The 18,316-nt window shown below is 45.8% G+C and overlaps 1 protein-coding gene across 1 annotated transcript in view; it reads right to left on the reverse strand.

Annotated features, from left to right (window-relative positions):
- CCDC60 (coiled-coil domain containing 60) overlaps positions 1–18,316 on the reverse strand; it is a 188,471-nt gene that overhangs the window by 48,217 nt on the left and 121,938 nt on the right. The window contains exons 3-4 of the mRNA XM_021073556.1: positions 13,977–14,147; positions 4,432–4,539 (exon numbers count right to left, since the gene is read on the reverse strand). Of these exons, the coding sequence (XP_020929215.1) occupies positions 4,432–4,539; positions 13,977–14,147 (279 nt within the window). The remainder of the gene's footprint in view (positions 1–4,431; positions 4,540–13,976; positions 14,148–18,316) is intronic.

Here is an 18,316-nt window from a genome sequence, read left to right on the forward strand (position 1 = left end):
CCAAACCCACAGAATGCACTCCACTGAGAGAGAACGCTCACATCAACTAGGGACTTTGGGTGATTATGACATATCATTGTAGGTTCATCAGTTGTAACAAATGTTCACTGCGGTGGGGGATGCTGATCATGAGGGAGGCTGTGCAGAGGTGGAAGTAAAAATGGGGACTCTTTATACCTGACACTCAATTTTGCTCCGACCCTAAAACTGCTCCAAAAAATAAGGTCTTACTGAAAAAATTTTTTAAAATACCTCAAATCCAATGATCTCTCACCTAATGTGCAATGAAACACACTGAAAGAGTGAGAGAGGGTCCCTGGAAACATGCTTGATAGAAATTCGTCCTTTCTCATATAAAACTGTATGTTAGGTCCAAGCATAATATCTTGGATTTTTATCAAATTAAAAGAGAAAGCATTCACTTTCTTAAATGCAGGGCATAACAGATCAAAATACTGACTAGGGTGCACAAAGCTTGCTTCTAAAATCCCTGTGCTCGGGAATCCGGGTAGCACCTAGAGGTTAGCGCACCTGAAGAGCCTGCTCTATTGAAACTGCCACACCGACCAGAATACAAGTGGGTTTAAACATCCCTGAGAAGAACACGTTTCTTCCTTTTACTAAGAGAAATTGGAAAATGTGTACAGGCTGTTCCAAGCAGCCCAGGCTGACTGCCAAGGGCAAACCTGGACGATGGCTGCAGGCACCACTTTGCTGCACAATCACTCAAGAAAGGATGTGAAGGTCAGCCTGGTCACCTCCAAGAGGAAAGGTGAGGCTGTTCACATTCCTACAGACTGCATCCCCCTCTTTTTTAAAAAAAGGTAAAGGTCAAATCTTCCTTGGCACATTTGAACTGGTCCCTGTGCAGCTAATTCAGAATTTTCAGCCAGTTTTGGGATCGGTCGCATTGGGATGGAAGGGACTGACCAGGCTGATGTGAAGACTGAGGGTTTGGGAACTGACTGGGATGGCTCTGCCCCAATGCCCTTTGGTAGAATGATGATAAAATGGCCTGGATTCTTCACCCCTTCCTGCAGCCACACACCTGACCATGTGATTTTTCATCTCTCCCATCAGGAGGTCGAGTCCTTGTATCTGAGCAGGTCTGATGTCTTGCTTTGGCCAACTGAATGTGGTGGAAAGCTCACTGGGTCCAGTCTGAGCCTAAGCCTTAAGAGGCTTTGAGTGCTGTGCTTTTGTCCTTGGAACCCTTCCCGACAGCCGTGGAGCAAGCCCAGCTAGCCTGCTGCACGATAAGGGCGACGGTCACTCCTGTCACCCTAGCAGCAACCACCCAACCAACAGACCTGGGCATGAGGCCACCCTAGATGGGCCAGCCTCCAGCTTACCACACACATGCACATGCCCAGCCAGGACCCAATGAACTGATCTGGACCAGCAGAACCATCCAGCTGACTTGCAGACTTGTGAACAATAATAAATGGTTGCTGGGTTGCTGTTTTAAGCCACTCCATTTTGAGGAGGTCCATCACACAGCAATGGATTCCTGATACTGTTATCAAATGCAACCAGAGCCATTTAAGGGCCAAGGAGAAGAAAGGGGAGACTTCAGTCTAGGGCAGGACTATGTGCTTGTGTTTGCAAATAAAACTTTATTGGAACACAGTTACATCTATTCATTGTAGCTTTCATGCTGCAATGACAAAGTACAGTTGACACTTTGCATCTGTGAATATGGAGGGCTGAGCGTACTACTCCATTTTATACTCATAAAAGACTTGAGCACTGCAGATTATGGTAGCTGCAAGAACCAATCCCCTGCAGATACCTAGGGATGACTGTATTTGCAAGTCAGACCATCTGGTGTGCAAAGCCTACAATATTTACTGTCTGTCCCTTTAAGAAAAAGGTTGCTGATCCCTGGTTTAGGGCATAACAAATAATAAAAAACCACCACTATGATAATCACCATCATCATCATTTAACAAACTGAATGCAAAGGTCTGATTTAAGAGTCAGGAGGAGCCAGGAGATTGGAGTTTCTGCCGTGGTGCAATGGGATTGGCAGTGTCTTGGAAGCCCTGGGACGCAAGTTCAATTCCTAGCCTGGCACAGTGGGATAAGGATCCGGAGTTGCCACAGTTGCAGCTAAGGTCGAAACTATGGCTCGGATCTTATCCCTAGCCCAGGAATTCTGTATGCTGCAGGGTGGCCAAAAGAGAAAAAAAAAAAAAAAGAGTCAGGAGGTTAGAATTCCTGTTGTGAGAATTTCAACAGGTTCTGCCCTCTCTCTGGGCTTCAGTTTACCTATCTGGCACTGAAGGAAGAAGAGCAAGAAATCTCCAGTCACTTTCACAGTTGGTTTAAACCTGTTTGCTCAGACCAAAAGAACTGGGAATGGGCCTAGGAATATTCATTTTCCCAGGCTTTTATGTATTTTGTCAACCCCTACCTGCACCCAGAGCCCCAGATAATTCAGATGCAAGCAAAAGCCTAAGAGCCACTGATTTACACCACTGGGTTTCAGAGGGCTTATCCATGGGACAGCCAGGAAGAAGTGCAAGTGTTTCCAAGGGACATTATGAGAAAGTGCAAAACCTATATTTGCAAGATGTTTTAAGAACATCAGGTAGAGACTGCCAGTTGGAAAGTCCCTGAACAAATAAGTCTATGATAATGTCAATCAAAGGGAGATAGGAGGAAAGTGGGGAGGGGGGCTTATCAAAACCTGCAATATTAGAATGGAACAGGAATGTGTCCAAATGCGAGGTCATGGTGGTGATAGTGATGATGATGGTTCTGGTGATGATGATGTTGGTGATGATGACGATGATGGTGATTGATGATGATGGTGATGATGGTGGTGATGATGCTGGTGATGATGATGATGATGTGGGTGTTGCTGCTGCTGCTGATAGTGATGACAGTGGTGGTGATGATGACAATAATGATGTGGGTGATGGTGGCCTCTTCCACCCATGAACTAAGTGCTCTTATTAATGATCTTCTCTTGTCTGCCATCTTATCTTATGATTTCAGTCTTGCATCATTCTACTCTTCAAGTATATGAGCTGAGACTTGGCTGTCCAAATATATCATGAGCTCCTCAAAGGTAAAAACCTTCTGTGTAGTGTGTGGTGATGAGAGGTCAGGCTCTGAAGTCAGATGCGTTTTGGCTTAAAACCCCAGTGAAGTGACCTGCTGAGTTCTGTGACCTTGTGCAGACCAGTACCCTTCTCTGAGCTTCTATTTTCTCATCTGCAAGGACAGGATAATAATACAACTACACAAGAGTGCTACTGAGAGGACTGAATGAGAGAGTGCCCGTAGAGATGTCATTAGTGCCATCATTATGTGTATCATTGGGGGACCTAATAAATATCTGACAAACGAGCAGACAGAGAAGTCTGTACCATGTTCATCAATCTAAAGCTGTGGTTCTTAATACAGGAGGGCTGGGGTGTGGGTGTGATTTTGCCCGCAGAGGGCAACTGGCACTGTCTGGAGACATTCTGGGTTGTCACAACTGGGAAGGGGTGCCACTAGCATTAGTGGGTAGAGGCCACAAATACTGCTAAACATCCTAAATTTCCCTGGACAGTCCTTTGCATGAAAGAACAACTTGTCCCCACGTGTCGATAGTGCCGAGGTTGAGAAATACTGCCCTAGAGTCCATTTCTATATCTGTGCCTAAAATCTTCCTATTGAAAAGTGCTAACTAGTGAGACAGAAAAAAACTGGGCTTGGAATTCTCAGCATAGATAGGAGGGGAACAAGATGTTGAGGTTTTGGAAAGCCAGAATATTCTTTGGAGGGTTGATGAGCCCTTGTTATACCATGCAATGATAAGTTCGCCTGGGGTCAGCTAAGAAGGCGGCAGGGGCTTCTCCAGGAAACAGCCCCTTAAGTCTTAGGGAAAACATATCTCCCATCCCTGGCTGAGACATTCGCTAAGCACGCGCAGCAGACAGATTTTATCAGGCTTTGCAAACTATTTGACATTAGAGCATCCGACTTGGCGAGGAATGGAATGACAGTCCCAGCTGAATTGCCACTTAGCTCTAAACCACCGCAGCAGCTTTCTCTTATTTTTATTCGCCAAATTGCGTGGCCAGGTTCCAGCCTCCCTCTCCCTTTCATTTTTCTTTTTCTTTTTTCTTTTCTTCAAGGCCACACTAGCAGCATATGGAAATTCCCAGGCTAGGGGTCGAATCAGAGCTACACCACAGTCACAGCAATGCCAGATCCTTAACCCACTGAGAAGCTAGGGATCTAACCCGAAACCTCATGGATACTAGTCAGGTTCAGTAACACTGAGCCAACACAGGAACTCCCTTCCCTGTTCCTTTCAAGAGGACAAGGGAAGAACTCAACAGTTCCTGATGCCTTAGCTGGTTGAGTCATTTTACCTTGGCTTCAAATGATAAGCTGGGGAGGCTGGTGAGCCAAGGGTGAGCGTCTACTTACATGTGAGCCTCAGGCAGCAAGGGTGCAATGATGCAGCTATGCACAGGGGTGAAGGGGCGGAGGATGACACCAGCCCCTACCTTCTTGGTCTTCTCCTCCCCGTATGTGCTGAAGGAGAAGCAGAACGAGAGAAGCAAAGTGAATGATGGAGAGTAGATTTAAATGCCTCCTTTTCTCGCGAGGGCTTATTTGCCAAATATCGCTGGGAACCTACCGTGGGCCAGCCAGTAGGTCAAGCTGGAGAGAGGAAGGTTCTAGAAGCAGCCAGTGAACAGAGCGTGTAAAAACCCCCTTCTCTCACAGAACATATATTCTCGGGGAGGAGCAAAGAGAGTAAGATAAATCAGGCAGCTGTGTGGGACACTAATGTACTAGACTAAGGGTCAGATCAGTTTTTGGAAGAACTAGACAGATATTTATGACTTGGGACTTTTGGTCTGTCATGACTACTAAGTAGTATGAAAACAGCCATTGAGGGGATGTAGACAATAAGTAGGAGTTCCCATCGTGGTGCAGTGGAAACAAATCCGACTAGGAACCATAAGCTTGTGGGCTTGATATCTGGCCTCACTCAGTGGGTCAAGGATACAGCATTGCCATGAGCTGTGGTGTAGGTCGCAGATGTGGCTCAGATCCTGCGTTGCTGTGGCTGTGGCTGCAGCTCCGATTCAGCTCCTAGCCTGGGAATCTCTATATGCCACGGGTGCGGCCCTAAAATGAAAAATAGAAACAAATAAAAATCAATAAGTAAGTGGCAGGGTTCCAATAAAACTTTATTTATAAAAACACCCTGGGGTCTGGATCTGGCTCACAGGTTGGAGTTTGGTGACCCCCCTCCCCACTAGATAGTGATAACATGCTATGAAGAGGAAAAAACGGAAGGGCTGGGAGAGCTGGGGGTTGCAATTTTAAATAGAGCGACTGGGGAAAGCACCACTAAGAGGGTGACATTTGATAAAAATCTGCAGTGTTGGGGAGTGAGCCATCCAGATGTCTGGGGGAAGAACATTTTGAACAGAGGAAGTGACAGGTGCAAATGTCCTGAGGTGGGACTGTGTGTTAGAGATGCAAGGAGAGATGTGTGGCTGGAGGGAGTGAGGAGGGAGGGAGGAAAGGGTGGAGAGAAAGCAGGGGGCTTGCAGACCAGTGTGGGGTACACTGGCCTTTTCTCTGAAGGAAAGGATTTTGAACTGAAAGACAAGATGGTGTGACATGCATTGACAAAGGATCCCTCTGGCTGCTGTTTGAGAGTGGCCACTGGTGGGGATGGAGGAGATCAGTATCACAACAATTTCAGCCTGATGGAAGGTGGTGACTTCTGCTGGGGCCCCGAGCCACAGGGATGGCGAGAAGTGGACATAGAGGGTTGGACACAGGGAAGGAAGTGCCTGGCATGAGAAGCTCTGGTTTTCCATCCTTTCCTTAAAAGGGGGCTTCTGTCAACTCTACAGACTGCTGACTCACTGGTTGGTTGAATCAGCTGTGAGATGTAGGGATCGTGAACTTCAGAAATGGCATAAATGTGCCCCAAAGATCAGCCATGACCAGGTATACCTCCCTCCAAGCCTGTCACCTGCCCCACAGGAAAAGCAGAAGCTTCCACAGAAGCCAAAACCACTGGAGAAAGGGGAGGAGTGGGGGTGCTTAGAGAGGAGAGAAACTGCCCAAACAGGCAGTTCATCTTTGAAACCACTGGACATTTATCCCAAAAAGACTGTTTCAAAGTGAAAAATACTAATACCTTAGTTAGGTTTTTCCCCACCACCATCATGGAGCAAGTCATTTCAATTAGTTTTGTTTTTTTCTTTTTTGGCATGCCTGAGTCATAGGGTATACTTTTTTTTGCCCAAGACCAAATCTAGCCCACAGACATTTTTTTTCTTTTCCTTTTTTTTTTTTTTTTTTAAACGGCCATGCCTGCCAGCCTAAAGGACAGCCACAGCAATGCCAGATCCATGCCACATCTGCAACCTATGCCATAGCTTGTGGCAACGCCAGATCCTTAACCCACTGAGCGAGGCCACGGATCAAACCCGCATCCTCATGGAGATTACGTCCAGTCCTTAACCTGCTGAGCCACAATGGGAACTACCACAGACACGTTTTGACAAGCCTACTGTGTGTGCATAATGGAACTGACTGTCTATATTTTAAAACTGGGATATGTCACATAAAGGTGGAAAAGATTTGGTGCTTGAAGACTTGAAAGTTCTCACCACCCTGGGCAAGAGCCAGGTGGGGCCCAAGATCAAGACAGCTGCTCACTTTGCACGAGGTGTATGTGCCTCTCGAGTACCCCAGGCCCCAGAACCCCTGGCCTCTTCCTCCCAGCCCGCCTCATGTGTTTCTGCTACCTGCGTGTTCCTTTAAAGTCTTTTAGTTTCTGAGCCTGAGTACTCTCATATTGATTGAATCTTTGACGAGTTCCCGGACTCATTCATTTCTACCCATTTTGATTGAACATCTCTGATCGGGGTCCTGTGGATGCAGCAATGAAGGAGACAGATCCAGCCCCTCCCCTCGCAAGCTCAGAGTCTCGTGGGGGAGGCGGGCTTTACACACACACACAGCTGTGATCAGGCTGAGTGGCAGAGTGTGTGGTGACAGCCCCAAATAGAGAATTTGGCTGGAACAGAGCCAAGGAATACTTCCTGGTGGGACTGTATCAATTTAGAAACATGTGTCCTAAGTTTCTTCTAGAGGGAAGGCGGCTCTATAGCCCCTTTTCCCTGGAATCTTGGCTTTGTGAGCTGCTGGGCTGGCCAACAGAATTGTCACAAGTGGTAGGATCCCAATTTCCGGGCCCAGGCTCCAGGGACAGGCAGCTTTTCCTTCCCCTGTCTTGGGATGCTCACTTTCAGTGCCCAGCCCCTGCCATCCTGGGAGGGAGCTGGCAGCCTGTGGGGAGACTCATAGGGAGGAGAAGGGAGACTGCTGGGTCTCAGCCCCGGCTGAGCTCAGAGCAGCCAGCTAGCCCTGGGTTGCCACCCACGGGGATGAGCCCACTCGGAAAGGGAAAGGGACACTTTGAGCTGCCTTACGTGGTGTTGGCAACAGTCCTTCCCCCCCTGAACCCTGCTCAAACTGCAGATTTGTAAGGGAAGTAAATGTTGGTTGTCTTGAGTTAATAGCTTTTGGAGTGGTTGCTCATAGCAACAGGAACTGGAACAAAAGTAAATATTGAGCTGAGATCTGAAGGTTGAATGGGAATTAAGCAGGTGAAGGGAGCAGGGGGAGGCCCTGTGGTGGAGGACAAATGGGAGCGTGTGGCTGGAGGGGAAGCCAAGGGCTAGTCCGGCCAGAGCCTTGCAGCCCCTACTCAGACTTCTGTCTCTACAGTGGCCGCTAAGGATTTTATTTTTACAAAAAAAATTTTTTTATTATAGTTGATTTACAATGTTCTGTCAATTCCTGCTGTAGAGCCTATTGACCCAGTTATACATATATGTACATTCTTTTTCTCATATTATCTTCTCTCATGTTCTATCATAAGTGACTGGCTATAGTTTCCTGTGCTGTACGGGAGCAATTTATGTTTGGAAAGCTCACTCTGGCTTAGCATGAGGAAAGGAGGAGGAGGCAGGCAGAAGAGGTAAAGTGGGAGAAGCCAGGAGGGATTTACTTTCCTTCTGGGAACCCGAAGACAATCCTGGGGTCACAGAGTTAACTAAAAACAGAACCCCAATATAGGCCCCCTGATTTCCATTTCCCTGGGGTCTTTATTCAGCCCTAGAGCTGAGAAGACCGCAAGCCAACATGTTGGCACACCCAGTCTTCCTGGCTCAACCATATCCCCACCCCCAACCCTCCACCCCTGGGGTTTAGAATACATGCAAATTAACCCAGCTTTTACACTCTTTAATCTCTTGTTTTATGTCTCTGCTTGAATGCAATAATAAGACAACTTCTACCCATTTTTTCCCCACCCTTTTCAGCTGAAATTGCAGCTGAGAATTGAGGTCAGTGAACACAGTGGGAAAGATTGCTTGCAGGCAAGAATATTTGGGGACATGCTTGATTTTCTTTTTTCCCTACAAGGTTTGTCAGACTTCAAACTCTGGTCTAAAAGAACTTATCCTATGGTCTTAGATCCAAAGTGGGGGAAATAATCCCTTTTGCTTCTATGATGTATAAGATCAAAAACTGTGTTAAAAAAGTAGTTATAAGCGAACACTTATATTTTTGATACACCTGCAATTGGAATTATATTTATAGAACATAGCTCTTAGAAGTGAGAAGACTTCTAGCCTGCCTGGAGATTAAGATTTTTTAGCCAAACACCTGAGGGTTTTAGGTAATTGAGACCCAGAAAGATCAAATTCCTTTCACTGCATAATAATAGCTAGCTAGCAATGATTGAGCACGTGTTACATGCCAGGCTCTAAGTACTATCTCATTTAACTCTCATAACAAATTTGGAAGTTTGGGACCATTCCTAAGAGTGAAGAGAGAGTAGGTTCAGAGAGGTACAGTGACTTGCCCAAAGTCAAACAGCTATTGAGGGAGGTCAGGACTCAAATTCCAGCCGTGTGGTGTGGATAATCTCCCAGTGCAATTTTACAACCCCTGCCTCTCCACCTGCATTTGAAGGATTTGTTGCAATAACGGCCTCCAGTTTTATTTTAATAACTGGCTTTGCACAGTTCATAGACTCCACCAGATAAGACATAACCAGACTATTGTCTATGGGAGGCATGATCTCATGCATATTTAAACTTATTAAACTTTAAATAAACCATGTCCTGCACACTGACACATGGGTCGGAGAGGGAAGAATTGTGTTCAGTGACCATGGATTAAAAATTCCATGCAAACAAGGGAAACCTTACAACTGAACTATGTAAACAGTCACAGGAGGATCCTTAACAGATACCACCTTCCCTCAGTGCCTGTTAGTTCGCCTGTTAGTTTGAGGATAGCTCCTGCAAAAAAGAGCTGTGAGTTCCTTCCTGCTCTTTATTCTAAGGACAGCCTGCCAAGCTGACCAATGTCACTAGGAGTGCCAGATTCTAAGAGTGCCATTGGGCTTATAGAAGGCAAAATTTGTGCTGAGCTCTCAGGACCTTCACAGAAAGGGTAAGAACCCCTGGACTCACTGAGTGCCTTTCTCTGTATCACGTGGCCCTTCAAGGTCCCATGAGGACACTTCAGTGGCTGTCCCTTGAGTGGTTGGATGGAGGTGGCTCAGATCATGATTTGCCTGCTTTACTGTTTTTTTTCACTCTGAAAATCAAATTTCTGCTTTTGGCAAAAGACAGCACCATCAACATCCTCCTTCCTTTGTCCCTTCCTCCCTCACTCTCTCTTTTTTTTTAATGGTCATACCCACGGCATATAGATGTTCCTGGGCCAGGGATTGAATCAAAGTCACAGCTGTGACCTAGATGCTTTAACCCACTGTGCCAGGTTGGGAATCGAACCCCCTCCTCTGCAGCGACCTAAGCCACTGCAGTTGGGCTCTTAACTTACTGTGCCACAGTGGGAACTCCAGCCCTGGCCTTTCTAAACAGACACACTGGCTGCAAGATTTCTGGTGGGCTGATAGGCAACGAGTCTAACCATACCTCTTTTTTTTTTTTTTTTTTTTGTCATCCAATGAACTTCCATTCAGCATTAAAGATTCTGCTCAAAAGTCTCACTTCTAGGGATTCTTTCCAGATTCCCTTTGCACCCCTAAACTTGAGGGGGTAGATACTGTGAAAAAATTGGAAAATATATACCTTGGTCTTTGCCCCCAGTTCCTAGCACAGACCTCCTAAAGCCTCTGGAATCTCCTAAGTGATAAGAGCACTAGAAGGATCACTTATTTTTTAACATTTGGCCCTAGACCCTGGGTTGTGACACAGAGATCCTAAATCCCTTAGAACTTCTTGGGTGATAGCGGTGTATTTTTTCCTAATTAGGCAACTCTGGGTGGGCTCCTAGGTAGCTTCAGGATGGGGGGTAGTCACCAGAAAGACCAGGCTAATTAGAAAATTGGAACTCTCAGCCCACTTCAAGTCCTCTGGGAAGGGGAGAGGGGCTGGAGGTTGAGTTAATGGTAGATCTTGCCTATGTGGTGAAGCCTCCATAAAAATCCCCACAGTATGGGGTATGGAGACCACATCCAAATAAAGGGAGGATGGCCCTCCCCAACTCCACAGGAACAGAAGCTCCTGGGCTTAGGTCCCTTCCAGATCTTTCTCTATGTACGTCTTCACCTGGGTGTACATCTGTGCCTTTTTGTTAAGTAATAAACAGAAAAATGTGAGTCAGTGTCTCCCTGAGTTCTGTGAGCCATTCTAGGAAATTACCACACCTTGATTTATAGCTGGTTGATCAGAAGCATGGAACAACTCAGAACTTGTGATTGGCATCTGATATGGGGGTACTCTAGTGGGGCTGAACCCTTAACCTGTGGGATCTTCTGCTAATTCCAGGTAAAAAGTGTCAGACCTGAAGAGGGTGGTAGGACCTCTGCTGGTATCAAAGAGATTCACTTGGTATGAGGGTAAAAAACCCTACACATTTGGTGTCAGAAGTGTGAGTGTGATCATGGTGAAAGAGGAAAGAAAAAACACAGAGGACGAGTCTTATCCCTTTACAGGCACATTGCAGAGCACGTGAGTGTGGACCCTGAGGGTGCCGCATTGTGGTACCACGTGTGTCAGGGACTGTCCCGGAATCCTTTTCACATCCTTGTGCCATCAGAAGGCTTGTCAGTCTTCAATATATAAGTGGTTGGCTGTACAATGAGAGTGGGCCTGGGACAGGGTAGTCTCCCTTTCTCACCCCTAAACTGAACTTTAAAGCCAAGATAAAGGTCCAAAACCATCATGCACTAAGGGGCTGTGAATATGTTCTGACATTCTTGTGGACAAACTGAGAATGGATTTACATCTCACACCATGAAGAAAAATCTCATAAAACCCCTCATTAGATATTTTAGTTCTCTTCCAGTGATGGCTTCGCTTTCTCTCTTCTCTCCCCCAAAGGGCCCCTTCCACTCATACTTTCGGCCCATGTTCCGAACATCTCCCTCAGTCCATCAGGGAAGCCATTCTGCTGTTCCTCTGTATCTGCATCTCACTTGAATACACTTTGTTCACCAAAAAAAAAAAAAAAAAAAAAAAAAGGCTTCTCCTTAGGAGGCCTGGGAAGGGGACTGTAAATTATATTTTCTCTCACCTCAGAATGAATGAGTTAATAAATGAATGCACAAATGGTAGGATGGCTTATTTAGATCAACCCTTGGGATAAAAATAAACAAAAATAAACAAAAAATATGAATTGAAGAGTGGTAAAGAGCTGACAACAAAGTGAGATCTTCTTGGCCAAGATGGGAGAGAGGCTGGAAACCAGAGAGTTGAGCCAGCCTAGATGCTGCTTTGGTCCTAAGGACATCTGCCAATGTAGCAAAGGTTAACTTTCCTTCCAACAGCTTCACAGAGCAAAGGGGACAGAAACCATAGCCTAGGGTCTGCACAAATAAGGAATCAAAAGGAGACCCTTATTATAATAAGCTGGGATTCCCAAGGGCCACTCTTTGAGGGGAAGAGTGACTAGAAATACACCAGCCCCTAATGGCCTCACACTCAGGGTCCCAACAGTCACCCGGAACCTTGAAATTTAAGATCTCCAACCATTAGTGTCCAGCCCCGTCCCCCTCTTCAGGACCTCACAGATCAGAACTCCCCTTTTTCCATTAAGTTGACATTTACATAATGTAAAATTACCTGTTTTAAAGAGTGCAACTCAATGGCATTTGAATTGATCAATAGCTGTACAACCATCGCCTAAATATTTTCGGGAGGAGTTCCCATCGTGGCTCAGCAGAAACAAATATGACTAGTATCCATAAGGATGCAGGTTCAATCCCTGGCCTTGCTCAGTGGGTTAAGGATCCAGCATTGCCATGAGCTGTGGTGTGAGTTGCAGATGCAGCTTGGATCCGAATTGCTGTGGCTATGGTATAGGCTGACAGCTGTAGCTCTGATTTGACCCCTAGCCTGGAACTTCCGTATGCCATGGGTGTGGCCCTGAAAAAGATTTTTTTCATCATCCCCAAAGAAGACCCCATATCCGGTAAACAGTAACTGTCCACTACCAGTTCCTCAGTCCCTGGCAACCACCAATCTGCTTTCTGTTGGGATGAATATAAAAAACATTATGGTAAGTGAAGAAGCCAGATGCAGAAAGGTCACATATGGTATGATTCTACTGACAGGACCATGGTCTTTAAGATGTACACATTCATATTTCTTTCAGCTAACACTGAATTTGGGAAATGGTGCACAAGAAAGGGATTATCTGCTGTGGATTCTATTTCCTCTTTAGCCAGCAACATGGCATTTTGGGTTCCTAAAGGCAGCCCTAGCACAGGAGCCCTCAACCTTGGCTTCACATGGCAATTATCCAGGGGAGCTTAAGAACATACTGTGTCTAGGTAGCACCCCCAGAGAGTCTTATGTAACGGGTCTGGAAAGCATCTGGTGATTACAATGTGGAGCTGGCACTGAGGCCATTTCTACAACATGTCCTTCCTCTCTTCCTGCTTCAGCACCTCCTTTCCATTCCTGGTTTGTGCTTCCTTTTGTCTGCATGAGCTGAGTATCCCAGGAGTTTGTTTCTGCAGAATGGCATGGTCCATGAATGTGGGTGTCATTCAGTGTGGGACTTGGGGGTGCTTTTGCACTATGCATGTGAATCCTGTGAGCATCTCTAAGCCTCATTCCTAATCTCTGAAATGGAGTTAATAATAGTATCTGTCTCATAGGAACCTTTTGAAATTTTGACAAAAAGACGTGCACAAAGCAGGCAGTAGACCCTTGTTATGAGTTACTGCTGTACTTATGATTATTAGCACGATTTAATGTTATGGTTACAGGAATGGGCATTTCATAATGGACTAGTCTGCTGATGGTCCTCTCCCAGCCAGAGGAATGACCTTGACCCAAAGAGGGAGGCTACTTTATTCAAAAAACCAACAAACTTTTTTATCCACTTGCTTTGGGTGGACATTGAGCTAGGATCTGGGGTTTCAGGTGAAGGTCTAGAAAAGGGACACTGATGGGAATAAAATAAACCACCATAAAACATACTATAGGAACTCAGAGGGCAAATGGGTTCTGGAGGTGGTGGGGCTGAAATCCAGGAAGAATCAGGAGAGTGCGGCATTGATGTTGGGCTTTTAAGGATAAGGAAGACTTTAGTTGGAAGAGGATGTAGGGAAGAGTGTTTAAGACCCAGGGAACAGCATAGGAAAATGCCTGGAGGTAGTGGACTAGCCTGGAAAGGAGAGAGAAAGAGGCATCTTTGGAGACCAACAAAATTTCTTGGGTAACTCTTGGCATTGGATATGAGGACAGACATATGTAGTAGAAGATACTCCTCACCAGAAGATGAGGCTGGAGAGGTAGGTTGAGCCAGACTAAAGTCATCAGACACCAGCCTAAGAAGGGGCTCCCAGCTGCAGACAGCTACCAGCCCTTGACCCAACCAGGCCGTGTTCCCTCTCCATGGTCCTTCCCAAGACCACTGGTGCCATGGTGACGGCATCTACTTACGTCAAAAGAATATCCCCATACTGGATTTCTGGCAGCTTTGTGGCTGGCTGGAATTTATTCATTTCTTCCTCTTTTAGTTTCTGAAGTTGTTGCTGCTGCTTCTTCATTGCACTCTCTTCCCTCAGCATGGTAAAGTATCCACGACCAATTTTCACCCACTGAATCAGGATGCTGGAGAGAGAAAAAAAGAAAGAAAGAAAAAGAAAGATGGGTTGGCTATTAAGGCAATGTCTTCTTGTCTCCGGACTGATAATCCATTGAAAGGCATTCTCATGCCTAACAGCAGGAGACCCCCTGCCTTCAAAATTCCAAAGTCACAGAGACCTAAACTTGCATTCTGGAACCACCTCTTACCAAAGATCTTGAACAGGTTATATAATCTCTCCTGGTTTCCATTCCATCACTCAACAACTGTTTACTGAATGCCTACTACATGCTAGGCATTTTGCTAGGTACTATGCAATGAGCATAACAATTCACAATCCAGAGAATTCATTTAGTTGGCAGTGTTTTTATCTTGTTTGTTTTTCACAGCGTGTCTTAGAGTCAATGAAATGTGGTATTTGAGTTTCTTATCTATACGTCACAGGAAGGTCACCAGAACTCTTTTTCTAAATTTAGACCCTGCTTCTCAGCTCATGTAGAGTTTTCTGAATCTCTACACTATGTCATATGTCCTTCCCAGCCAGGCAAAGATCAGGCATTACGTGCCCAGCCCATAGTCCTGTCACATCCAAATAATCTCTCAGGCTCCTCAGTATAAAACTGTGCAAAACCAAATGATGGCATACCCTATTGTAACACAGTGAAACCAGATTACACAGAACTAGATTTTAATTATCCATCCTAGGTGCTTCTGCTTGGCTTTCATTTTTAAGTTTAGGAGAATGCAAGTGGTTGATATGAGGTGGAACTTGGGTTTGAAACAAAGATATGCTTCTGTTTTGCTTTCAAGCTCCTGAATCCATTCATCTAAGAGTATCCTGAGGTTGCCAGATAAGCTGATAGAAAGAAAACTATAACCATGTGTAACCCCTTAATTTCATAAAGGAGGATTTTCTTGATGTCACACAAACAAGGCAGATGCAGAGCTGATCTGGGAACAGGAGGGACAGATGCAGAGCTGATCTGGGAACAGGATGGGACAGCAACTGTTTTTTCATAGTTATGCTACTTCACAGAGACTCTGCTCCAAATTTGGTTCAGAGGTCAAGACTGACATTACACATGCACTAAAGGGGTATGAAATGACAGGACTCATATCATGAGGCTTTCTGGGCAGAGTTGGGAAGGCTCTGAAGCAGGTCTGCAATCAGACTGTGAGAGAGCCGGGCAGGGTGACTGAGTTAGGTCTAATGGGGGAGAGGGAGCGGGGCCAGGGGAGGGGTTCCCTTGCTTGAATATGGTCTGAACTTCCCGCCAGCACAAAAAGGAGGAGCACCTGGGGTTCTTATCAGCCTGCCCAGACATGGGATAGAGAGAAAGGGGAAGGGGCAGCTCAAAAGCTGCCTATACAGCTACACATCAGAAACAGGCTCAAGCTCTTCATTGTGGTAATTCATGCCCAATTTCAATTTTCAGATTTGTGTGTTGGCCTAAGTAGGTGCATCATTATTAATCATTCACCAAAAATGTACTGAATACCCACTGTGCGCCAGGAGCTATTCTAGGTGCTGAGATCCAGCAGCAAACAAAACAGCTCACAACATTTTTGCCTTCAAGAAGCTCCTGGCACAAAGAAAAAAAAGTTGACTGTAGGTGATACACTAAAGAAGAGCATAAAGCAGGGACACAGGGACAGTGATAGACAGGGTCTTGGGTAAGGTAGTACCATTTAAGATAGATGGTGAGAGCCTCGTTGAGGAGGTGACTTTTGAGGAAAGACTTGAAGGAGGTGATGGAGTAAGCCTTACAGATATCTGCAGGAAGCGTGTTCCACGGAGAGGAACAGCACGTGCAAAGGCCCTGGTCAACTGCAACTTTTCATCCAGCAAAGTTTTGTTGTCATTGAATAAAATGTGACATCACAGAGTACATTTTGTGCACCTAAAATATTATATTTGCCCCACTTAGCCAAGAGGTGTCCTATTTAAGACCTTTGTTTAATAGAAAGGGTCTGCTCTAAAAAAGGAAGGAAGAGAAATGGGATGGGCAGGGCAGGAGGGAGGAAGAAAAGCACTGTTATGTCCAGACTGGAAAATGTGGGGAGTACCATGTAACATTGCTGCTCTGGGCTCCTCCTGTCTCCCTACAATCCTGCTTGGGTGCTACTCCAGGAGGCAAGAGAGTTTACCATATTCATTAAGAAGCTTGTCTCTAATAACTCCATATAACATTCTCAGGGGCAGAGCCCCAGTAACTAGAGATGTCCCTCTCTGCCATCAGACCTCAATGACATATCTCAAGTGCTTCCAGCATGCTCCTGAGATGAAGCAAATCAGCTGGATGAGAGGCTTTTTCAATGAGCAAGGCAGTGCTTGGGTTTCACATTTGTGGTGGCTATTTCACCCGCAGTTCCCTATTTCTGTGTTCCGCCCTCCCGAGTCCCTCCACTGCTGAGTGTATAGCTTTACTCTGTGGGTACTGTTACCATTCCCACTTGCAGAAGAGGAAACAGGCCCAGAAAGGTGAGGTCAGACAGCTGGAAAGGGCGGAGCTGGCATCTGAATCCAGGTGGCAGTTTCCCTGTGGAGTCCAGGTGTGGAGGGCGCTGGTTTTAGGATGTTGGGATGTTTCTGCATGTGGCTGGTCAGCCTTTCCACTGGGAAGTCTCACCAGCTTGTCACTGACTCTTGGAGATTTCTTTTTTCCCTCATTTTTTAAAGTTTTATTTAAGTATGGTTGATTTACAATGTTGTGATAATTTCTATTATACCACAAAGACTGTTATATACATACACATATCCATTCTTTTTCAGATTCTTTTCCCACATAGATTATCACACAATATTGGGTAGAGTTTCCTGTGCTATATAGTAGGTCCCCATTGACTTCGGAGATTCTATGGGCCCTAGGTCCTTGGTTAACTCGGGTGGTTTGTCATTGACTGGTGGTGTCAGGGACTTGCCTTTAGCTATTGTCCAGATTCCCTTGAGTGGAAGGCTGTCAGTGGGAACTACCAGGTCCCGGGATGCCACTGGCTTCAGAGGCAGAGGGAGGGGCTGACCCTGAGAAGTCTCATGTGTGATAATTTTGCACAACAACAGGAAGGGTCCAGGACATGGAGCCAATCCAGCAAGCTGGGTGGGCTCTGAGCTCTAATTTCACTGTGTATAACTGAACAAAACCTTCTGTCTTTCCCTGCAGCAACTGTAACCAACTAGATCCTGATAGGTATGTGTTATGGACTGAATTGTGTCCCCTGCCTCATCCCCCAGCTCCACCCCCTGACAGCCAAATTCATAGGTTGAAGTCTCCACCTCCAGTATCTCAGAATGTGACCTTATACGAAAATAGAGTCACTGCAGACGTAATTAGTTAAGATAAGGTCATACTTGAGGGTTGGTCCCCTACTCCAGGATGACTGGTGTCCTTATAAAAAGGGGACACTTGGACACACTCACACCTGCAGGGAGAATACCATGCAAAGATGAAGGCAGAAGTCAGGGCAATGCTTCTGCAGGCCAAGAATGCCAAAGATTGCCAGCAAATCACCATAGGCCAGGAGAGAGGCACAGACCAGATTTTCTCTCTCAGCAGACAGAAGGAACCTACTTTTTCTTCTTTTTTAATTTTTTTTTTTTTATGGCTGCACCCGTGGCATATGGAAATTCCCCGGCCAGGGACTGAACCCAAGCTGCAGCTGTTAAAGGAAACGTTGGATCCTTTAATCCACTGCACCAGGCTGGAGATTGAACCTGCGCCTCCGCAGGGACCTGAACTGCTGCAGTTGGATTCTTAACCCACTGTGCCACAGCAGGAACTCCAGAATCAACCCTTCTAATACCTGGATCTTGGAATTCTGGCCTCCAGAACAGCGAGACAATAAATTTCATAGTTTAAGCCATTTAGTTTTTAGTACTTTGGTATAGCAGCCCTAGCAAACTGTCACAGTATGATCTAAGCCTACACTCATGGAGCAGCCCAACTCTTTATTTTCTGTGCCCGCAAGGGTTAATGACATCCATATTAAATTAACTTTATAATAAGCAACAACAGGCCGAAGGTCTGTGCCACAGCAAATAAAAGGGACTTGAATATTATGTACCAGGTCCTCAGCTGGACACTACTTTTGTGGCAGATTCTGTGCTAGTCACTTATGATGTGCAGAGTTCTCTTCAAGGACAGGCACTACAAAGGTAAACACACCCTCAGAGAGGTCAGTCTTCACCTCTGCATCT

This window comes from Sus scrofa, chromosome 14 (assembly GCF_000003025.6).
Source record: "Sus scrofa isolate TJ Tabasco breed Duroc chromosome 14, Sscrofa11.1, whole genome shotgun sequence".
Lineage (NCBI taxonomy): Eukaryota > Metazoa > Chordata > Mammalia > Artiodactyla > Suidae > Sus > Sus scrofa.